The 25,315-nt window shown below is 36.9% G+C and overlaps 1 protein-coding gene across 5 annotated transcripts in view; it reads right to left on the minus strand.

Annotated features, from left to right (window-relative positions):
- Nucleotides 1-25,315, minus strand: part of ANO3 (anoctamin 3) — a 93,240-nt gene that overhangs the window by 23,861 nt on the left and 44,064 nt on the right. For all 5 annotated transcript variants that reach the window (XM_064715560.1, XM_064715559.1, XM_064715561.1 and 2 more), the window contains 7 exons: nt 20,328-20,459; nt 18,915-19,021; nt 17,460-17,515; nt 13,892-14,013; nt 12,608-12,742; nt 8,307-8,403; nt 7,375-7,435 (listed from right to left, as the gene is read on the minus strand). In XM_064715560.1, coding sequence (XP_064571630.1) covers nt 7,375-7,435; nt 8,307-8,403; nt 12,608-12,742; nt 13,892-14,013; nt 17,460-17,515; nt 18,915-19,021; nt 20,328-20,459 — 710 coding nt within the window. The remainder of the gene's footprint in view (nt 1-7,374; nt 7,436-8,306; nt 8,404-12,607; nt 12,743-13,891; nt 14,014-17,459; nt 17,516-18,914; nt 19,022-20,327; nt 20,460-25,315) is intronic.

Raw genomic sequence — 25,315 nt, forward strand, 5'->3', positions numbered from 1 at the left:
TTCTGTGTCTTCAGCTACAAGGGCCTCCCCCTCCACTTAGTAATGGGCCACGTGATCCTTAGTTTTCCTTTTGTTATGGATAAGCCTTTGTATAAGCCTTTCTTGTTGTCCTTCACATCCTTGTCCAGATTTAATTCCGGATGGGCCTTGGCCTTCCTTGTTTCAATCCTACTTCCTCTGATCACCTCTCTATATGCATGCCAAGTGACCTGACCCTGCTTCAATCTCCTGTATTGGTATTTCCTGCTCATGCTTGACAGGAATTCTTTATTCATTCACACAGGTCTTTTGACTGCTTTGCCTGATTCCTTTCTCAATGGAATTCATCATTCTTGAGCCTGGAGAAAGTGGTCCTTGAACATCAACCAGCCCTCTTAGATCCCTCTTCCCTGCAGAGCCAATTCCCATGGGATTTTTCCAAGAGATCCCTAAAGAGGGTAATGTGAGCTCACCTGAATACCATGGTTGCAATTTTACTTGCTGCCTTGTGTCCTCTTTATCTAGTATTGACTTCCACAATCACATGATCCCTGCAGCCAAGGTGGCTCCCAACCTTCACACTTCCACCAAGACTTCCCTGTTTGTTAGTATGAGGTCAAGCAACATGCCACTCCTTGGGGAATCCTCTACTACCTGTGCTGTGTTGCTTCTCCAGCAGATGTCAAGGTAGGTAAAGTCCCTCACAAGAACCAGTGTTGTGACTTTGAGGCTGCTTCAAGCTGTCTACAGAAAACCTCGTCCACTTTTTATTCCTCATCAGCTGGCCTGTAGCAAACACCCACAACAGTGTCACCCTTAGGAGTAATCCCCTTTATCCTGACTCATAAGTTCTCGACTTACTCCTACCCCAAGTCAGAGCTGAATACATTCCAAGTCTTGCCTCACACAGGACAACTCTGTCGCCATGTCCTTCCTGGTCCTCTCTATCCTAAGCAGTGTGTAGCCCTCCATGACAACATTCCAGCCACGTGAGCTATCCTACAACATCTCCACCAGCACACTGAGATCAATATTGCAATTGATATTGATCAAGATGAGATCAATTTTATTGATCATCAATATTAATTTAGGTGATTCTTATGTCATTAACACTTAGGGACATAACGTTTCCAGCATCAACACGTGATAAATCAGTGAGATTTCTATTGCATAACACTAACTTATTTTACCAACTTATTTGCGTCTTCAGTGAGTAACTTGGTTTGGTTAAATAAAACTATTTTTAAAAGTGAATTTCTTGCAGGTTCTCTATAAAATAAACTTTGAACTCAACACCCTGCAACCCTCCTGTGGAATGATTCTCATTTTTCTGCATTGTAAGACTGCAATGGAACAGAAGCAATACTGAGGCTGAAGAAGTAAAAGAAACAAGTAAAGGAAATAGCTCCATTACAAAAAAACATCAGTCTCCAGTGCAACTAACTTCACAGAGATTTGTTCTTCATATGACTACCACAGTAAGTCCTCCTACCACAAGTCATGCTCTACCAGCAGCTGCCAATGTCAAAGAGAATGTAGTGAAAAGAGCAGAAATTATCAGCAGAGCAAAAAGCAGATCCCTGAGGCCCTCTGATGGCACCACCTTCTCTTCAAATGTGTCAAAAAAATGGAATAACTCAGCTACAAATATCCACAGAATGTCTTTAGCAACATTTGGAACAACAGGTGACTTTTCTGAAGTGAACAAAATTGCTGAGCTACATCTCCTTCCACAGTGACACCAAGTTATTCCACAGTCATCAATACCACCCCTGGGGCTTCAGTGCTCCGAGTGATAACTCTTCAGTCAAACCCACCATGTTATTCCCCCATCAGTGTCATTCGCACATGACCCATGGTGAAGCAGGACAATCCTACCCCAAATTTCAACTCTATTCAGCAGACAACAAAGATAAATCATAATTCCAGCAACCCTCCTACTGCATCACCAAAAGAAGGTAAGGATCTAACTAAAATCCAAATGGTTTAATAAAATTATAATGCTGAAATAAAACCTTTTTTTAAATCGAACTGGAGGCTTTATAAGACATGTGAACTTACAACTTATCTAGTACAGACTAAAACTAAAGCTCACCCAAAATAAAACATGTACTTTCAAATTATTTATACTTTAATTAATTATTTAACGCTTCCAGAGTGGGAGAACCTAGTGAAAACAGGTATTGTCTATTTTCACTGGAACGGATCTTCAAAGCAGATGTGTATAAATTAGATGTAAAATATACAGCACATCAACTTATTAAAGTTCAGAAATTTTTGTGACCAAAGATGACTTCTTATAAACAAAGTTCCAAAGGAATTACTCATTGTGCGTTTAATTACCAAGTTAAGTATGCGTGGGAAAACAATGGAACATAAAATTGTCATTGCACTTTTCTGCTGTTCTGAATCAGGTCTTCAGAAAAAGAAAAGATTAGAAAGGCACAGTAATTTTTTGCATTAATTAGCTTTCAAGCTTTTAACACAGGACTGAAAGTACAGTTTGTACTAAGAACTGAAGGATCATCAGACTTTCATGTTTCCCATCATAGTTAATATATAGCTAATAATTACAAGGCACCTGATTTTTAGCTAACATCAATTGAAAAGGAATGAGAGTTGGAGAGCGCGTTCACTTCCAAGAAAAACTGAGTATCTTGAAGAAAGGTTTTATGAAAATTGAGGGAAAATCTTGAAGAAATGCATTTATTCTGCTAATTAAACAGGTGCATGAAGCATTACTGAATTTTTAACTTTGCACACATAGAAACTGAAATTCAGAGGCTGCAATTTTAACTGCTGTCTTAAATGCTTACAAATAATTGCATTCAAAGAATGATTACTGTTTTTTGTTTAATTAAAAAATAGTTGTGATTCCGTAATTAATCCTGAAACCTTTGTATTTGATTAAAAACTCATTTAGCGGCTTTTTTATTTTTCCTAAATCTCCTTTATTCCTCCAAACTTCAAGGATGGAGATGTCTGTTTTCATTTACAAAGGCAGACAGTTTCTGCAGATAGGCTGGTTTACTTATAGCTTGCAAAGAGTTTCAGACTCTTGCTGAAAGTCTCACTCACTGGTTTTATAGATTTATTATTCCCGTTCAACTGTTTAATCTTTGCTTCTTTTTCTCACAGACAAAAACAACAAAGAAGAAGTAATAGCTGGCATCTCTGCAGGAGCATTTTGGGATCTGTATTAATTGGCCTGGTTGGATATTTTATATGTGCTACAAAGAGGCCTGAGTCATTTTCCCCCAGAAAATTCCTATTTCCCACAGAAAACTTCCTATGCTGACACAAGGAGTGACCCAGGTAAGGAACAGCACAAGCGTTTGCCGCGGGAGCTATACACAGACATGAACGGAGACGGGGCAATCCGAACCAGTGTCATGAGCTATTTATTCAGCACATCAGTCTCAGTACATTGTTAGGACAATGGAGACAGATTATGTTAACAGCTCTCTGATCCAAAGGGAATGCAAAGGGGGTGTTACATTACATCATAGCATAAAGCTATCTTAGCCTAGGTTTCAGCCAATCACACATAGAGCAAAACATATTGACAAAAAATCTATCCAATCATATGAAACACATGTAATAGTAGTTAACACTTATAAAGACCTATTTTCTAACACAATGGCTCGTTCATGAGAGACAAAGCACAGAGACTCATTCATACTAACCTTCTAAAGGTATACATTAAATTACCTTGTTGCAACCTATGAAGGCACATTACAAAAGTCTATTGTGCTATTTCTCACGTCTGCTCTACTGCTTAGAAAACTTTTCGCTGTATTAGCAATGTTCACAAGTCTGCTGTCTGAAGCCTGCCTTTTTAACCACTTTCTCAAAACCCTCTAATTTTATGAATCCCAACAGTGTTTTGCATAAGTGTTGCTTATTTCTGCACAGGGCTGCTTAAATTGTCTTGTCTTACTGAATTATTAGGATATCATTGACTCCAGCCAAACTAGCTTTCAACTGACATTAATTTATTATTTAAAAATTTTAGCTTAACTAATATGTCTCTTAACTCTGTATCTCGTCCTTACAAGTTCTTTCTTTAAGCTCTGAAACATAAGGAAAATAGTATCTAGTATCAGTGAACATGTTCAAAGAATTGTGGGCAAATTTAAAACTATAGCTCAAAAAGCTCTCCCAAACCAAAGAAAATCTAAACTCTTTAGTCATCCAATGTCAGTTACAAAATTAGGGATGAAGCTACATCTGTTTTCAGAAGTAAAACTATTTTTAAGAGGTTTAAAAAGATGACTGCTTTTGTCTTCTCTGTGAGTATGTAAAAATGAGTACTGAAGTGCAATCACAGTCCAAACATCTGTATCATGTTTCTGGTCCTTATTTTTAAAATTTAAACAATTACTGAGAGGCCAAACACACCTTTTTTCTCACAGAAAATAAAATCAAAATAAATTTTGGCAATATGCCCTTTCCAGCTTAAAAGCAAGAGCTGAAAGCTGCCAGAACATCAGATTAGGAAGCAGCTTTGAAAGCTGACCACCCATGGGAGTGCTGAATGGGTGTTGCTAGAAGGACATGAGTTATCTTCAAAAATAATGAATCAAGGCATTCATCTCTTCGTCTCCCCTATGTCAGAAAGCAGTTAACTGGACTTACATGTGATACATGTGAGGAACTGCTGAATTAAACTATGAGGTATCCAGCAGATAGTGATTCAAATCTTTCAAGCCATATATAAAAAAAATATTATGTTATTCCCTCAGTTCTTCAGTAAGACAACTCCCTTGAACCATATGAGAAGAGTCAGAGCTGCCTCATAGCAGACAAGACAGAGGAAGACAAATGCAGGGTGCCCATCTGATGGCATTCCAACTGCTGACATCACACCATCCCACCCCTCATTGCAATGCTTGCTTCAGATTATATTCCTGCCTGTTATCTACATCCCTTTCATTTTTTCCAGAACATGCTGGCCATTGTTACCTTACAGCCATTACTGAAGTGAAACTATTCCATCCTAATATAATTTCTATCTGAAAAATGACTCAGGTCATTATTTTCCCAGATTTACATCTGTACCTTCTTCAGTGAATATGCCAAGATTGATTAGGTTTACTTGGAATATTTAATTTGGATTACTTGAGGGTTGCTGGGGAGAATGGAATTACTAAGTAAAATGAGCTACATCTAACCTTTGACTAGATGACACTGATTTACTATCACTATCAATGGGAAAAAAGACGACAAGCTTCTATTCCTCTGTCAGATAGATCTGTTGTCTGAATTGCAGGCTAGATCTGTAGAAATCATTTAAAACATATCAGTACAGATTAGATAGAAGAAATACTTAACAAGAGAGGAAAGGATATATATATCCTATACCTACATACATAGGTATCCCAAAAAGCATGGTCCAGTTCTGCCCAGCTAAAGAGTAAAATTATTGGCAACATAAAGCAAATAATTGCATAGCTGATCTGCTTGCAATTACCAGACGTGTCTAAATAGAAAGAAAGGATATGTAAAAGAAACAATTGTAAAGGCACAGAATAAACAAAATAAAGTGCAGAGAAAACTACCCATGAGGGATATGTCCTGGTTATTATGCTCTGCTAAAACACTTTAATTAGTGTGGAGACTGTGGATCACACTGATGGAATGGAATTATCTCACTGTCTGTGAATGATGCCATGAGGTTTTATTCAATATGTGAGTAAATTAGATGCACATACACCCCAGAGAGAAACTATGTCAGTCAAACTGAATATGAGCAAAACAGGTATTTATTTTAAATATCAAAGATTTCAGCCCATATATGCATTTTTGCCTTTTTTTTTGAGTTCAGTCATAAAAACAGCATTATGTCCCATCAGTGCCAGGACCTGATTTCTAACATATGCAGCATGTTTGGTAGTACATAGTATGCAGCATGTTTGGTAGCAGACTGAAAATCTGAGACAGATTCACCTATATTACACGAGAATATCAGTCTGATGCTTGAAATGAAGAAATATGTAATGGTCAGCTTTCACATTCCTTAGCCCATATAATACCATCTTCCCTGTGGTAAAGCAGTGTCATACAAGCAAATTCCTCGTCACACTTGAATCTTGGCCTCAGATGAAAATGGAAGGAGCTCTCTTGAAGGAGAACTTACAGATGAAGAGATGCTAAGAAGCTATCTCTGTTGTCTGCACTGCTAACTATATAATTAAATGCACTGTATTTTAGGAATTTTACCAAGTAATAATTAATAATTGGAAGACAGTAATAGCAAGATTAGCAGTAAATGAAGAAGCATGAGTGAGGAAATTAATCAAAGTGTGCCCGTTAGTTATAGCATGTTAACTTTTAACAACCCAATCATAATTTTTGCACGTATGAGGATGTGCTTCTGTTCTCCATGTAACTATTTGATGTTTTGCTGTTGTTTGTACATTGTTACTTGCTTTTACCATGCCAGCCTCCAAAATCTGCGACATTTGTTCTTACTTTAAGTTAGAGTCATTAATACTTATTCATACACATTACATAAATAAAGATGTTGTGTACCATTTCATTCAAAACTGTGAAACTCTGGCTTGAATGCAGACAGCTCTGTGTATGTGAACTAGGGCTATTTTCTCAGTGTTTATACAGACAAACATGTTTATTGGTAGAACCAATTATCTCTGGTTCTGTCTTCTTCCCTATTTCCCAGCAGCAAAATCCTCTTAGCTGCAGTGAAAACTAATTCTACTGAGGATTTAATGCTGGGCCCGTTAAATCTGTCTTTTGAGGCACTATTACACTGAGAGTCAGGACTGTTTTTGTAACTCCTGCTCAGCAGTGTCCTCTGTGGATGCACCCCTGCTTGGCTTTGTGCTGCACAACACAACGTGTGCAATGGCAGTGGGAACAAAACAAGAGATTCAGACTGAGAATTTCAATGGAAACACCTTAACTGCAGTAAGCACTTAACCTCACACATTTCCTATACCTTCCTCTAATTAGTTTCCATAAAACCATTCTCATTTATTCTGTAAGAATCCTCTACAAGATGTGTTTTTGATATTGGTGCAAGATCAGTAACACAACCCACATGTTTTCCTCTAAAAGGACTTTGTCCTAAATAATATAAAATTCAGGCTTAAAGACATTTAAGACCCTAAAGAAAATCATTACATTAGGCGTTTATATACATACATTTACATAAAAGGTGTTAGCCATTACTAGCATGGAAATCTAAGTTAATGAAAATGAAAAAAATTTGTTTATGGCGCAAAATAATAATCCTTCTTTAACTTTTATCCAGAGCTATAATCTCCTTTGTCAAGTAATCATACAAAAAGGTCAGGTGAACAAAAAAAAAAAACCCAAAAACAAAAAAAAAAAACCAAAAACCAAAAACAAACCAGGGAAAAATGTACTTACCCCAAATTGCCATGAAAATTGCAAAGAAGACAGTCCCTCCGTTATCAAACAAATGTGTAACCTGAATAAAAAAATGAACACATCAGGAAAAAATAATCGTGCCATCTCATCTTTTGCCCCAAATAGTCCCAGAGTACATAACTGGCATCAGAAACCAAAAGCTAAGCTTTCTCATAACTAGTCCTACTAGCATGTTTCTTCTACCAAGGTTTGTCAATGTCACACTCTGACTGCCAGTGTAATTTGAAATCTGCTGTTCCAGACTATTACTTCACGCATCACCCGTCATTTTGTTTCACACACACTGAGCTGTTTTGTCCATGTCCAGACAGACTAAAATTTCATCCAGAATTCTTGTCATATGGTAGGTCAAACGTAATCTCAACCATTTCTATTTTAAGGTTTTTATGAGCTAAAAAACCTCTTCACTTTTCTCCATCTGCATACTTACTGTCTCTTGATTCCATTTTGTTCTTCTACCTAGGTATTTTGCAATTCCTGGTGTGATTATTTAAGTTTGAAGAATAGATTCTTGCAGCAAAATATTTAATTGTATAAAATCCTCACATTAGTTTGACAGACCAAAGCAGGAACAAAAATTCAAATAGAAAGTAAGCAAAGGAAACAGAGTAACAAGATAGTTACAGAGAAGAGTAAGAAAAATCTTACAAAAAGTTTAATTATGAAGTCCTCACAGAGGAATTAATAAGTTGATGAAAATAATATTAATTTATTTATAAGGAAATTCTCACAGAAAGGAATTTTAGAAAAACCCCAGATCACTTTAGAGCACTCCCTCATTAGAAAGATGCATTGCAAAGGCTGAAAACATCATCTGTAGAGAAACAACATGATTTTTAGGAAACTTGGCAGAAACAAGGGCAGCTATTTTACAACCACAATCATCCTGATTGCAATAACACAATAATTACCTTGGCATATATGCAGCTTTCGTTGAGTTTTTGTAGTGTGCAATTGCGTTCACACATAGGGCACATAACGGTTTCATTTGCCTCGCAGATCTCTTTGCTTTAGTATGAGTGAGGAAAATAAAGGTTATAAAAACACTTCTAGCATTCACAAGGTTTTCTGAGTTATGCCATTTATATTCTCTGTTTGTCAACAGTGTGTGCACCACAAAGCTGAGCAAATAAAATAAATTAAAAGTGAATATTTGGCTTGGAAAATCTAATCCCAAATCAGGAACCTGAACACTATGGGCCATAGAGTAGCATACAATATTTCTAGGCATCATGTTACACTTCTCACACTAGCAAATTCTCTCCCAAATATCTCAAACAGAAAAACAAAAAATTGCTCAATATCCTTCAAATGCATTTACAGCCTATTTTTCTAAGTTATTATAAGATACCAAACATTCAGAGGATAGACAACACTGGTACATCTACATTGATCTCAGTCAAATGGCATCATTTGCATGTAATTGAGCAAAGAAGAAAGACACTATGACAAGAGGCAAAAGTCAGTATGAAAGGGGGATATTTGCTCCCTTTTGGTGGTACCCTTCCTTCTTCTCCATTTCCAACTTGCCCATGGCAGCCAGAGAGAGGAGCTACAGAGAGAATCTTCTTATACACAGAGGGCAGAGACTCATGGCCCTGTGCTGAGCTGAGATGGGCTCCTGACATAGGCTGATACATATATATATATATCTTACATGTAGTATATATTTATATAATGTTTTTATACGTGTGTATATATATATATATAGCCAACTGCTAGCAGACCCTGAGCATGGAGCAGAGGCAGGCACTTGGACAAGTCATAAGACAAACTAATTCTTAGATGTGACATCATTCTGCATCATCCTCAAATTACTGCTGCACAAAACCTATGGCTGGCATGGTTTGGTTCTATGGCAGTACATACTCCTGTATTTGCTTATTACTTCTCTATTGAAACTGTGCTGGATATCTGGGAAAAAAAAAAATTATAGTTTCCTGCCTGCAGCCACTAGAGGTGGGCTGATGGCAGCTTCCTGCACCTGAAGGGTGAAGGCACATCAGTGAAGAAAGTATCCTTCTGCAAAACTGATTTGATCATCTCTTAAATTCAAATTTTGTAGTACATAAGACAGACAAAAAGTAGGGCTTTGTGATGGAATTTATCATACTTAAATCAACACATTCTAACAGCCATGGATTTCTCTTAACAGGCATAATAAACCTGTTTCACACGAAACAGTGATCAGCAGAAAATATTGAATCTGGGGCAACACGCCAGTTCTGACATTGCCATAATGCCCCAAAATTGTGTTTCAATTTCTAATTTCCACTGGGTTTCCTGTGTTTACATTTTTTTAAGATAGCATATCCAGTTCTGTTTCTGCCAGATTGCTGTTGAACACTGCATTTGTGTATGGTGGTAGCTGAAGTGCTTAAAATCAAATGATAGATTTTAATACTCTTACAGATGCTTATCTAGAATTTTCTTTAGAAGAATGCAGAAACACCAGATAAATAATCTCTCAGTTCCAGACTACAGCAAGAATAAGAACAGGTGTGCAAGTCCATCTACCTGCTAATGGATGACACCTGTCTGTTCTAGGTACAAAGTTCCTGTCTAATCCTTACTTACACCTTCCAGGCTAAGTAAAAAAAAATCTGGCAAGGACATGGCAACAATATCTGTTATCAGTGGCCTTTAGAAATGCGTAAGTACACAAGGTGATACAGAAAACGTCTACATACATTTTATCAGCCAGGCATAATCAACGTGAGTCACACATTTCACAGCTGCTCTTACTAACAAAGTTGTAGCAATGCACTGACAGGACAGTGCTGTGCCATGACTGACCAGAAGGACTGCACACATTCACACAACCAAAGGCAGGTAGCACCTTCTCCACAGAATTAACACATCCAGATTATAGATGTGGGGCTGCCACAGAGCACCTGGTTAGGACTTCTGCCATAACCCATCCTCTGACAGCATTGTGAAATTAACACTGGCTAATGATAACTATAATAAATAAATTAATATTCACCTTCCCTTGCAGGCATACAGAGCTTATATGAGGGTTTACCTAACTTTGAGTCTCTTGTTTTTCACACAGAGCACAGAGGCCTGGGGCACACTGGCACTCTGTGTAGCACAGCACAACACTGAGGTACCTCAGGATGAGACCCTATAGAACCAGCCCCACAGGAACACACTCAAATGTTCTTTGTCTGTGTTTTCTCTGCAGCTACTAAACAGCAGCCAAAGGAAAAAACTGAGGGCAGAAATCCTCAAAAGCCAGCCTACCTCTGTGCTCATTTACAACACCCTGCAACCTTCAGCAAGGAAGATAGCTGCATTTTTCTGTTAAAAATTAGTCATACCTGCAAGTCTTCCTGGGAGAAGCATATGACACACAGGAGGTGATTGCCTGTTCTATTCTGTGCTGGCGCAGCCTCACCTTGAAAATGGTGTGCAGCTTTGGGAGCCACATTACAACAAAGATAGAAAGCTCTTAAGACAGTCTCCAAAAGAGGGCCACAAAGATGGTGAAAGGCCTAGAGGGGAAGCCATATGAGGAGCAGCTGAAATCATTTGGCTCGTTCAGCCTGGTAAATAGGACACTGAGGGGAGATCTCACAGCAGTCTAACAGCTGGAATCTAACAGCTTCCTCTCCTTCTGGTGACCAGTGACAGGACCAGAGCAAACACATGAAGCTGTGTCAAAGGAGCTGTAGGTTAGATGTTAGAAAAAGGTTTTTCAATCACAGGGCAGCTGGGAACTGGAACAGACTCCCCAGGAAAGTGGTCACAGTATCAAGATTGACAGAGTTCAAAAAAGAATGTGAACAATGATCTCAGGCACATGGTGGGATTGTTGGGGCAGTCCTATGCAGCCCCAGGAGATGAACTTCAATGATCCTTGTGAATCCCTTCAAATCCAGGATATTCTATGGTATAAAAACACGTAATAGCTTACAGTTTGAAAGAATGAAATTATTAGAAATTTTGTTCTTTCTCTCGGGGAGTTGCCAATGACACACCTTTCTCTTCCACAAGGAAGAAATACTAAGCTATACCTTGATAGTAGTAGATTATGGCCCCTTGTTCCCTCTTTGTTGGAACTATGTCATTGTACATGTGACAAATACAAGATTGACAGTTCAACAGCTGTGGTCCCTGTGCTCAAAGAATAGGCTGATCCTCGACTTTACAACCACTGCATTTTGAAGGCATTTATGATGAAAAACAATCATAATACAGTATCTTAAAGACAGCATAATTTCCTGGCTGTTAAGTTCATTGCATTTAACTGTATTTGATGTGGTTTGAATTAGTACAGTTTCTAAGGAGTTTGCTGTACAAAGCAAGCTTAAAAAAAAGTGTTCATTACAGCACTGTAGAATATAATAACTCACTGTGAAACAGAAGTTAAAGAAAACTCCTTAGATAAAACTTGAATATGGTCTTGCTCAAAGCCAGAGAAACAGTATTTTTTATGAAATCTGACTCCAAGTATACATACAGCCTAAGCACCCAAACTGCTTGGAGCAACAGCTGCAATTGTAAGAACAGATACTTATACTGTCTGATAACAGCTAATGGAATACTTTGCAGTACAGTGGATCCTCAGAGAGTCCCCAGAAGTACAGTCAGCACTTGAGCACCCTCATCACAATATCGAAACTGACACAGAACCCTTCCCAGAGCAAAATCACAAAAGTGAGAAACTTGAAACTTGGTTCATTTTATGTGGTTGCAATCTCCCTGAAGCTGAGTCTCCTGGCTGCAAGTTACATTGATACAGATAAGAATTTTGTTAGAGTCCAAGTTTGCCACTATTAATGAAGAAGGGAAAAAAGACATAGGTCAAATTTGAAGTTTAGTAACTGTACTACACTCTGGAAGTTATAGGAAGATGGAGGTAATGAGGGAATATGGCTGGTTTTTCACCTATTAGACTTAATTAGATCAACAACTACTGCAGTATCAGCAACATGAGCATTGGTTCTTACAGACTGGTCTGTTTTTCCTTAGTGGGAATCACTGCAATGCAGTGATAAGGATGGCCACTGCCAGCAGTACACATTTTACTTGATGCAAAACAAATGTACTAAGTGCAAATACTTGACTCAAAGCCCCAGTATTCTATTTTGGTTATTCTTACATTATTACCATATCTGCAAAACATTTAAAAGTACTGCAATCTAAGTTGTGCCAGACTGTTCTTAATTAGCAATAGGCTGTTACATATTATTAAATAGAATTTTACCTTACTTGGCTGGAATCCATTGTAAATAATCCATAGAGGAAAACAAAGAGCCCAACCAGGGCGGCAGGAATAAGCATTCCAGTATACCATCCCAGCCAGGCAAAATACAGTCCAATTTTTTCACCAAAGTATCGCCTACATGAAAAGGAAACACATATATTGTTTAAAACTAAATTTTCTGATGACTTCTCTCTATCTCTACTGTCACAGTAGCAGAATAATTCTAACAAGGAACTATCATTACAAGTTTCTGGTAAAATTGTCACTTTGCCAAACAGTTTTTTTTCAGGCTAGCGTAATATTTTAGTGACACTAACTGCAGATTTATGAGAACAAGATAACTGCAGTGCCCCTGTAATTGCGATGTTCTTGCAATGACTAAGTAGATGGACAAGTAGCAACATTATTAAACATAGGATAGACAGACAAATGGATGTACACAGATAGAAAAAATCTGGAAAAGGATAAGGTAAGTTAGTATGACTTAAGTATTCAATTTAAAATCATTTATGATAATTATACATAGATAATATCACATATTTCCAACTATATTAGTGAAAACAATGCTCTGAAAACACAAGCTGAAGACAACTTCAATTCTTCAAAACTTGGGTATCAATTGCCAGAACACATGAAATAGCAGTGATCAGAAAGTTAATCAAGGACGAAACAGCATAAAATTGCCCCGTGGCACATGCTTAGCTCCACCAATAACCAGTTATGACTCAGATCAGGAATAAAAACTTACAGCAAGGAAAATTAATTACTGGTATGCAATGTCAGAGGGGGAAACTGTGAAACTCAAACATCATCATTATTTAACTTATATTATATGTATTTCTCTATTTTACATTTGGTAACCTATGACACTAAGTCTAATACGTAAAATAAGAGTTATTTAAATCCACATGGAAAGGTTAAAATTCAGTTGCATTTTAAGTCCTCTGCATCTGGTAACTCTGACTGTCCATGTGGATAAGAGTCTGCTTTCAAAGGTGCTCTCACAAGGGGCAAGTGTCTCTGATCAGCAGACCACATTATGGGTTTGTATTTTAAGTTTCACACTGCACATCTTGAGCAGTTGGAACTACATGTTCTTTAAGAAGACTCATTTGAAATTAACCTACAAAAGACCATCCAAAATAAGCAACTTCAAGAACTCCATCCTTACCCAATAATAGGGAATATATAAATGTTATAGGAAAGCACAAGGAATTTATGAATATAGTTAGCACACTGTTTCCAGGCTTTTTGTACCAGAGAAAATCTTCAAAGTACTCATACCTGATTAAATCAAGAGGTTGGTATTTGTACCACATTCCCCACCGTGCCCAGCGCTCATACAAGAGGTGTCTGTGATTCTGTGCTCCATGTGTTTTGATGGGATGCCTGCTTTTGTGGCTTCCCTGCAAAAAAACCACAAAGATATGTAAGTACATTACCAGGCACAATGGAAAATGTATACGTTTCTTAGGTATTTCTGATTATAATTTTAATATAAATGTTCCTTATATTTAATAAATAGGTCTCTTATTCTGGGCACATCTGGAACATGTTATCAGGAGCTAAGTAAGGCAAGTCTGACATAGGAGGCAGGGTTACATACACTTCTGAAATGGTCAGTTTCTCTAATAGTTAATGACTGAAACATATTAATACAACTTTAAAGAAGTACTCAGCTCTGTTTTTATTTCACTAATAGATCCTACTTGTATGCTTTACCTATTTAAATTTTGCAAGAAATACTTGTAGTATATTTTTATTTCTTCTATAATTTTTTTAACATTTCTAGTATGTCTGCTTTCTTCTCCCAGACATTTTTTATCACTTTCTTTCACTACTGTTGAAGGTATAGAAAAGTATATTCTTTCTGTGATGAAGGATCACAGATGAAAAGTATATACTTTCTAAGATGAAGGAAACAGAATTGGCATTATTTTGAAGCTACATAGGACTCTCAAGGCATTAAAAGCAAAACAGAGGCAGTCTGATCCAAAAGGAGTCCTTCCAGGCCATGTCTGACATTTGTAGACCACCTAAGAGACTAAAAGAATAGCCTCATGCTTGGCAGTCAAAAGGTACTCACACACATCTGCTAGAATCATCCTGAGCAGAATGTCTTGCATTTGTAATTTTGCTCCAATTCTGAAGCAGGACATATACCTTACTTGAACTTTTTCCCCAAAAAGCTTCCATCACTCAGCAGTGGAAAAGTAAATATTTCATCAACTGTTGACTGCAAGTGAGCCAAGTAATTCTCTTGAGAGGAGAGCAGAGTTCTCCAGCACCCAACTCAGTTAGTGATCAGGTAGATTCTTGACCCTGTCAGATGCAGGTCACTAAGCAATTTAGATTTTATCAGGTATTTGAAATCTTGAGCACTCCTCAAAGTTCAAAGAACATCATCAACTTGTTGCAATCTGCTGACCCTCTGACTTAAGAATGAGTTAAAACCAAAGCTAAACACAGCAAAAAGTCCAAGTCTACTCCTTTCTCTTTAGTGTCAGGACAGCAGCATACCAAAGATGCCAACACTGAGTGCGACCTTTGCAGAATTTAGGAACACCCAGGAAGAGCACATCAACTTATTCTCACAGCAGGCTGGATAAATAACAGCAAAGTATTACCCAGAATTACATGTTTTCATTTTTTTTCCTGATTCTTTCTGCACTGTTATACCTAAAAGAGTTAAACAGCATTCCCACTGGGATTGAATTTTTACTCTTATTTGTTCATATGGAAAAGGAAAAAAAATAAATTGAGTGCTCCACCAGTAGTCCTTAGCATCAGTCAAGAAGCAATTAAGGTAAGAGTGGCTTTTAACTATGATTTCACTAATTTTAACTGAGATGTGGAAACAGTAGCTTATGCCATAACAAAGGAGCATGTAAAATGGATATGACAGCACAGCTTTGATGCCAGAGAAAGCTTCACAGGTTTTTATGGTAGTACAGCCAGCTTTTCCCTGAAGTCAGTAAAGCACAGCTGAAGCATTAACAATGATGTTACATTATTTATCTAAAATACTCCTTTCTCTGACTTCCTAGTAATTAATTATTAAAACTGAAGTATTTAATAATTAAAAGAATACTCTCAGCCATTTGTAAAGCCTTTGAAATATGAAACCAAGTCACAATTTTCAGCTGAAACACCCAGAGTTCAGAACCGCAACCACCATGTTCCTGAGTGTGGAATTTGCAGACAACCCCAACAAGGGAAGAGATGAGTATCTTGACTCCATGTTTCAGAAGGCTTTATTATTATATTATAGATATTAAAAGAAAATCATATATTAAAACGATACTAAAGAAAGAGAGAGGAGACCTCAGAAGGTTATCAAGGCAGGAATGAATAATAAAATCTTGTGATTGCTCACAGCCTTATCAAAGCTGGCTGCCATTGATCATCAAGTAAAAACAATTCACATGCTGGGTAAACAATTCTCCAAATCACATTCCAAAGTAGCAAAACATGGAGAAGCTGTAGCTTCCCAGCTTCTCAGGAGAAAAGATCCTAGCGAAAGGATTTTTCAGAAAATATGTCTGTGACACCTGAGAGCATTTCAAGGACTGAAATGTGTGGTTTGCTTCTTCTTTTGAACATAAGAGAGTTTTCTCAAAACCCTCTTAAGTCAAACACAGGTTTTTAGTTCATTTTGTGGGTTTCCAGTCTTCAGTAGAGTTTTGAACTAGTGGAAAAAGCATTGTCAAGTGTAGCAGTGTGGGGTTTAGATGGTGGTTGGTGCTACCTCTATCTCATTGCCCAGTGAGCATCTCCTGTGGAAAAGCTGCTTGGGGCGCATTCAGGCAAGGCAGCCAAGTCCACAACCCACACTCACCACAGCTGGCCCAGCCAAGAGAGGCAGGAGGGCCTTCTGTAGGGTCAGTTCCAGCAAGGTTCATTTTAGCACACCGAAGAGGAACCAGGGACAAAAGACCAACAGGTGCTCTGCACAAGGCTATTATGGGGGGGCCTATGGGGGTGCTACCAAGGGAAGAAGGGGCTGGTCACAGCGGTATCCCAGCCACTGAGGAAACAGGGAAAGGAGAAACCAGGGGAAGTTGGGACAAATGGGGATGGGAACTGGGATGGATCAGTGTTGTGCAAGACCCAATGGGGAAGTCTTTTCCCTCTGTCCAGGTGTAGAGAGACTCTATGGTAAGTCTCTCCAGGGGAGAGCCCTGGAAATTTCCTTGAGAGGAAAGATCTTGAGAATTCCACAACTCCTCTGGTTTTTTCTTACTATGAAGACTTCCCCAATGGACATCTGCAGACACTTCACAGGGAAACACGAGTAAAACAATAAAAACCAAATCCAGCTCCTTCAACAGCCTGAACAGTCTTTTTGAGAACCATCTCTAAAGAACAGTCTCAGTGTGTATTAGAAATTACCCAGAAGTATTCTGAAAATAGTAAACAGGAAATAATTACGCAGTCTCCCTAACTGTGATCAAGTGGCCAAGCTATTAGAAAAACAAATCCTTTTGTAGGTGGCAAGTAAAAATAATTTAATACAACTAATTGGAACAATTTGGAACAACTGATACTCGCCTTAAGAACTCAACAGGAAATGTAGAGTTCATAAAAACCAGAAAATAATTATAATATCCTAGTCAAACCAGAAAATGTTCCAGGATGTGGAACATTATATATATGATTATAATATCCAAATTATCCAAAATTTGGAAAATTTTAAAAGCCAATATCAAGGTAAAAGCTATAAATAAAAGAAGCATCGACAAATTACGATATGAAATGAAAAGTTTGCAGGACAGAATTAAAGTAAGATCCCAAACCACTAGTGGAAGCTTTAATCTAAATATGAAACTAAAAATCAAATTAACCAGGTTACCTCATGTGGTGGAAATGCTGCTTCATATGTGCCATTATTTAGTAACCTATTAATACCTAAAAAAAACAAAAAGCATTAGCTCTGATATAAATTTTTCATACACATTTTTCAAGTCACATTTGGAGAATGTAATTTAGTGTTAAATGATAAGAATGCTGCTGAAGATGACAATCAATAACCCCACCAACTACTTCAGCAGGTACTGCTGATGCTTTCAGATTTCTGGCTCTGTCAAACTAAAGAGCAACTTGCCAAAGCACCAAAGCCTGAAAACTTTCCCTCAGGGCTGAGTGCTTGTACCAAATTGATTGTGAGAAAATAGTTACATTCACACTGTATTCCTCAGGGCATATAATTCAGATTTTATGGGTGACCAGATGATCTGATAGAGCAGTATGGATAGACAATCCTTGAGGCAGTGAAACTCCTGCAGGGTTAAAAGCTATTAGGTATCTATTTAGCTACCAGCTAACCCCTGGTATTTTTAAATATAAGCCAGCTGAAAATTTCATATCAGAGCAGTGCTCTGTACCAGACTGACTACTGCATTTTGGATCAGTTTCTAGAGTCTTCCTAAGCCCAGATTTGCTGTACTAGCACAGCACATTACAAAACCTGAAAAAAATAAATAACCATTGATAGGTACAACAAAAAGATTCAATAGCCTTTAAGAGCAAATCTGTAGCCAAAAGTTTCCCCAAGAAACAGGTACATATGGTGGAACACAGATTGGTCTCTTAAAATATACAAATTATACTAAACTAATAATGAAATTTCCCATCATCAACTTCAAAGGTGCTAGATATGAACATTTATTCTTCCTGTTTTTCTTACTACCACTTTTGTTCAGAAACTCAAGAAACAGTTTTCTGTAACTGGAATCACCCAAGCCTCTGCATATTAAATCTTTAATTGAATTCCTGCAGAAAATATAGAAAATCATGAATACATTCCCTGGTCATTGAAAATGACAATGGGTAGTTTGACCTTCTAAAAACTAACACTGTATTATGAGTGTTGATATGAAGCAAATTCAGTCTTAGATCAGCTGTCTCTGAGCTACACAGACATCTCAAATAAATCAAGTGTGGCACACATTGATTCTACTGGACTGAAACTGATGGACAATAGCTGAAGTACTAGGATCAGTCCTTGAAAATATTTTCAGCTTTCTGAGGTAGATGTAACCCTTACTGTGGCCCTCAATAATGCAAAATTACAATAATATCTCCATTTTATTTTAATGAATGCGTAATTAAGTGAAAAATATTGCAAATTTTCACTGAAATATTTAGGTAGAAAATGATCGGACATTGTTTCAATTCTGTTACTGTGTGAAAGACAAGATTTCAAGAATAGGAAAAAAATTGAGTTTATTCAAATGGTATTTTTCCAGACAATTAAAGATGAACAATTTTATAGCTTTGGGTTAGGTAAAAAATGTAGCATACTCACCCATTTTGGACTTTCCATCTTCATACTTAGTTCTCTGTAGCACATGATGCACAATTCTACTTCTTGTGGAATTGCTGAAGAAGCTGTCTTTGTTGTTTATCGTAAAACTATTAAAATAATGAATGTCTTAATATTCATAACAATGCACACACATTGAAACATAGCTGTTCAAGTGGTTTTGTTTTTGTTTTTTACAATGATTTAGTGGAAGTTTACATTCCTTAAACATAAGGTTATACACTGTTACAGCAGGTCCAATGAAGTTATCCTTATCACAAATTAAACCAAAAATATTCTACTATCTAGTTAATTTCTGTTCTGGATATAATTAATTAAATAAAGATCTTCAGTAATAGTGGTAGCCTTAAATTCAAATTACTTATGAGTTGACAGTTGTCTGTGCACTGGAACCACCAAAATTACTATTAAAAAAAAACCAAATCCACACACTGGAGACTTGCGAAGCAACTCCACAACCATTTTCCCTTAGAGGATCCCAGGACGGAGCCAAGTAAAGCAGCTTTGGCCAGATGGCTCCATTCGGGATGCGGGAAATCTGATATGCAGGGGCTTCTTCCTGCTCAGCTGTGCCAAAAGTTGCTACTACAATTCATTACATCAGCTGAGCTGATTGAGAAAAAAACACCAGAACCAGGGGATTGATCCAGTGCAGTATGGTAAATTACTGGGGGAAAAAAAATTTGAGTCTATAATGAAATTACTCTGTTTTTCTGGGGTAAAGTCAGTTCACTACCATTTAGGTTCTTTACTGAGTGGAAAAATCCGGTTTATCCTAATTCATACTTCTATTTTAAATTAACTTTTATCTTCTAAAAACAGTTATCACAAAATAACTTTAAAATTAAGAAACAGAATTTTAAAACCTAACTTTATAGGTACTGAAAAAAATTTATCTCACATTTTAAATATAGCATTATCAACATGCTGATTTGAACACATATAGTTTCGTTGTATATATATTTGTATTTTCAGAGGCAATAGATCTTTTTAAATGCAGATCTGGTAAGAAAGAAAAAGAAAATTATCGCTTGTCTTAGCTTGCTTCTGGTGTTCCAAATCTCAACTGGTTTTTGCCTACGTAAAGTAAGTAATAAGCACAGAAAACTTGAGCAAGTATTTGCATTTTGTAATGTAAGGGAACAAAAAACCAAACATCTTCTAAACGAAAATGGAAACATTCATCTTTCCATCAAATTTCAGATTATGTTACTGAGTGATCATCAAATAGCAAGTAACAAAGAGCAGATTTTCACTTGAAGAGAATAAAATCAAATATGATACTTGGTGCTTCCAGTGACCATCTGTCAGCACCTCCCTCTCTGGCCCTTGCTCAGAAGTGAGGAACAGAAACCCTTGTGGTGCGTGGCGCTGCCTGCCCACCCCAGCACTCACTGGTGGATGCGCGCGCGGCTGAAGGGGGCTGTGTAGCAATCTGTCTCCTCCAGATCAGGCAGGGCCTCCTTATCCAGCTTCATGGGATTTCTGGGCAACCAGCTTTTCAGCTCTCTAATGTTCCTCTGCAAACTGAGACAAGAAGAAGTCAGATTCACACGCTCTCACTTCCTCGTCATTTCTATCACTGGCACTGCATATTTATTGACATTGTACTAGAAATGAAATTAAATGAAAGCAGGAAACTTCCACATTAAGTAAACAAAAGAAAAGAAAGAGTCAAAAAGCAAAATGAAAAATATTCATTTGCAATCCATCTTGAACACTTTACTTGAGTAAAACTCATCCTAAAATTAGTGAGCTTACAGCTCAAAATGGGACCGTGGCATTGAGTCCGCAGACATTAATTTTCCAAAGTAGTTCATCTGGCAGAACTGTAGGTGCTTATGCTTTAGCCAAGAACATACCTAGCTGCACTGAACAAAGCAAGTGAAACTCCTCCCCACTCTCTTGCCTGGCAACGTGGACACTAAAATTAATAAATTTAAGTATATTTGAGAGTGCTAAGGATCCGATTATGGTTTTCTGATTGCAATAAATTTTTCCCCTGCAAAATTTTCTTAAAAATCCAAGAACTGATATTGCCTTATGAAATATACAACAGTATACCTAAATATCAAATAAAATAAAGGACATGTTACACTAAAATGGTTATGCAGTATTTAGACAAGAAAACTCCTAAATATGGCTTCCTCCAGATTCTTAAAAATGGATACTACAAAATACAAACAGAACATCAATGCTGTATCTTCAATTAAATTACATACTGGCAACATAAATGGTTTTTTTCTCTAACAGCACGTTGCCCAAATGATGTCTCAGGACATCATTCATACATGTGTAAATCCAGTCAAGTGCAGTTAATTTTTTAAGTGAGCAAATTCAATTTTGTCCTCCTTGCTGACCTATATCTTTTCATATTCAATTGCAATGCAACATGGTTATTTAAGGAGTAGATCTCAAATTAAATGTGCTATATCATGACACAATAAGCACATCAGAGATTCAGAAAAAGCCTAAATTTGAGAAAAACATTCCCCAAATAGTAATTTTTTTGGTGGAATTCGGGTTCTACTCAATGAATATGTATGCATGATATATAAAGCATATATATTTTACATCCACAAGAAGTGTAAAGCTAAGCAACAAATTCTTTTCTTTGAGGTGAATACTTCATTGCCTGTGCTAAGAAGCAGCACAGCTACACATTTCATAATGCCCATAATAAAAAGTTACATTTCATAATGTTAATAATATTTCATAATGTGAATGCACCTATTTTCATAATGTTCCTAGTATAGACTAATAAGTGATGCTGTGGGGTAAATTGCTCTCAACAAAGTAACCCTTATGAAAATGTACTTCTTATTATCAACATCAACAAAATCAGAAAACCCCTATTTCACACAGTATCAGATAGAAAATTCAGCCAAATGTGGGAGAAGGATTTTACAGTTACATTTAAAATTCTCAAAATTTTCTTCTTGCTGTATATTGCAAGATATTGGTGCACACTGTGTTGTAGCTGATACTGCACTTGAGGGACACCACTTGTATTCAACACCAACCACTGTAAGACAAAGAACATAATATGTTCATGATATTGGAACACAGAACACGGTACAGAGGCTGGTGGATTCCTTAAGTGTCTCCTTAATAATACCTTAGTGAGTTGATTATCTTTATTAATTCCAGCAGAAGCTCTCTTAGTACAGTTTATATAAACACAGTTTCCTGTTTATTCTCTTGAACCCTTTTTTCTGTTGTACACTTGCTGACTTCTTAGTCAAAATCCAGAATTTTTTTTTAATGAGGAAAATACGCAGATGCATCAGGAAGAAAACAATGCATCTAGTTTCAGATTTTTTCATTATGAAAGTGCTTTAAAATTGGTTATGGGAGAAGTCTTGATCACTTCTCCCATACAAAAATCAAAAAAAAAAGTTGATAAATATTATGTTAAAAAAGACAGCTCTTGTTTAAAATTCATGACTGCTTCTTTTAACATTAAAAGCAGCATTGGAATAAATTAATGCTTGTGTCCCCATTACAGTTGCAGTTCCTCTTCTGAGAAAAAATGTAATGCCTTTAGTATTAGATAGCATAGGTAGATAGCATAGAATATTGCAACTGAGAAATGTATAAAGATGATACAAGAGAGCCATTTTTAGGTCATTTTACTGTTGAAGAAGAAACTGAGTTTTCATGGAGCTTGCCTTTAAACACAAAATTTTTGCCTATATCATAGGACTAAGTATTAGCATTTTTACTCAGAGTGGCTTTCTAGGTTTAAAGCAGCAGTTTAAACAGATTCCTCACTTAATCTGTTCAGTGTGGCCTATTTAGCTACAGTAAAAGCAGAGAGAACTGCTCTGGGGAAGTCAGTAGCTCAGGCAAGGAGATAAAAAATGTCCCAGTGGAATGGTGCTGCAATGTTATGGGATACTGCTTCATGTATGCTTTTACCGAAACCACTACAGCTAGTGCTACAGAACACCTCAAACCAAGGAACAGCACTCTTGAAATACATGTGCATTTCATTCTTAGCTATACAATTTAATATTTTATGAAGACACTTGTAATTTCAGCTTTTCTCGACTCCCATTCTCAGTTTTACGCATCTGATTTATTTGGTTGGTTAGTCTTTTTTTGCAGAACAAGCTCACCCAAAAATCCTTGCAGATTATGTTTACTCAACAGACTACAATGCAAAGGAACACAGTATATGGATGATTTTAGCATTATCTGATCAAACTCATGGAATGAGATACCAGAATTAAGCAGCTTCACCAATCACGTTAGGCAGCTTTGACAGCAACAATCACCGAGCAGTTTGCTTGATGTTTGTGTCTCTTGAGACTGGCCACAAGTGCCAGCTATGTGCCACCAAGTTACCTGGGCTCAGTGTGTTTCCATGTAATAGGAAACACGTCAGTGTGACAGATTCAACATACAGACACAATCTGTATTAACAAAAGAAAATTATCATACCTTTGTTTACTGGAATGATATCAACAATTTCACTTTAGTGTGCAGACTGAAATCCCAAAGATTTTAAGTCCTTTGGCAAAGCAAACTAACTGCAGGTCAGGCGCTGAACAAAGTCATTTTTGGTTCTCTATTTTTAGAAGTATTAAGTGATTTTAACATTTCAGTGGGCAGAGTGCAGCTGCATATAAGACAACTATATTTTCATTTTCTTTTCCTTGATGCCATCCTTTACCAGCATGAAATCAGCAGGTCCAATGTGGCAATTACAAGACAGTCTTACTAGATTATTCAGTCTTCAATCTGAGAGCTCAGACAATTTTTTATGCCAACTCTATTTATAGGTATATTTCTTTCTTTTGAGAAGAGCAAGGCTTTCCAAATATTGCTTATAATGAATATGACAGATTTATTTCTATAGTGTGATTCAATGGACAGAAAACAAGCTTCTTAGAATTAAATACAATGTTAAGGGCTTTTTAAAGGTGTGTAAATAAACAGACCACACACATACCACATAAAAGAAATTAAGTATTACATTTTTCTTGTCCTTTCATTAATGCACCTAATAATCTTTTGCAGATCTTTTAAAGAACATTTATTAGATACATATCTACCTATCATATAACTGTGTCAATAAAGTTAAAGAAGTGTACAGGCTACAGCAGGTCTAATATACTAGACTTATACTAGAATACTTTGTAGTCTTAAATCATAGAAACTTTATAAGCTTAATATTTTGGTATACAAGAATTTTAATATACTTCTTCATGTAGCTCATATAAACTCTCTTTAACTTAGAAATTTTAACAAGAGATTAAATAAACTACAAGGAAGCAGTAAAATTTGAGAAGTTGCAAGATGCAAGGTAACAATGACAGTTGTAGAAGTACGCATGTGATGTGTATGTCAGCAATTTTAGAGTTAGCTTTCAACTTTAAATATAGCTTCTTTCTATATTTCTTTTGTTTCACACAATTCCTCTGTGCACTGAATTTTATAAAGTGCCAGAAAATATACACATAAAAATATTTATACCCAAATTCTCACAAAGTAAATCACAAGTAAAAGCATTTATCTCAATACAAAATCAATCTGGCATGGAAATTACTCATTACTAAATTCACAGGTACTGTACTATTTCAGTTGCATCTTTCAGACATTTGTCCTTCTAAATAAGGAAAACAAAATTTATGTAATATCCAGGACCCACCAGATGGATTATAGACAAAACAAGACAATTTTGAAGTAAAGCTTGTTGATTCTGCCTTTTATTGCAAGCATTTCACTTAGACTTTTCATAATGCATGCTAAAATGGAGCAAGCATGCGAACTGGGAAGAGGACAAAACGCAGTTGTAAATCTATGTTATAAATTGGTTTACTTCAACATATGTTATCAGCTCATATGTTTAAAGTTTTCTCACTTTACCATTCAACATTCTGCTGTTGTTAGCTGATCGTCTTGGAAATTGTTATCATGAGACTCCCTAAATTGCTCCAGAGAAATGAGAGCTCTTTACCATCTAAAGTGACAATAGGAGAACCTAAATCAAAAGTGATCTCGAGATCCATCCCAAGAAAACCTGTGATGGGGAACTCTTTCAGGAGAATTCCCTCATGTGAAATATTGTCAGGTATCTGCTGGTGATTAGGATTTACAAGACATTATTATGTTATTATGTCTGACTAAAAGGATGGGGAGTAACTACAGCTCAGTGTCCCCCATTCTCATTTCCTAGCACTCCCAGGCTCCTTTTCCCTGCCCCTACAGGCTCTTGTACCCTTCTTCTGGCTGACAAAAACACCACAAGCAGCACCAGCTAGCTAAAAGTGAGTTTTGCAAGTTACTCTCTCAGCTAGCAAACAAAAATTCAAAGCAGCCTTCAGCATGCGGCATTAATTTGTTCCTGATCACGACGACACACAGGAGAAAAAGTA

The sequence above is a fragment of the Zonotrichia leucophrys genome, chromosome 5 (genome assembly GCF_028769735.1).
Source record: "Zonotrichia leucophrys gambelii isolate GWCS_2022_RI chromosome 5, RI_Zleu_2.0, whole genome shotgun sequence".
In the NCBI taxonomy this organism is placed as follows: Eukaryota; Metazoa; Chordata; class Aves; order Passeriformes; family Passerellidae; genus Zonotrichia; species Zonotrichia leucophrys.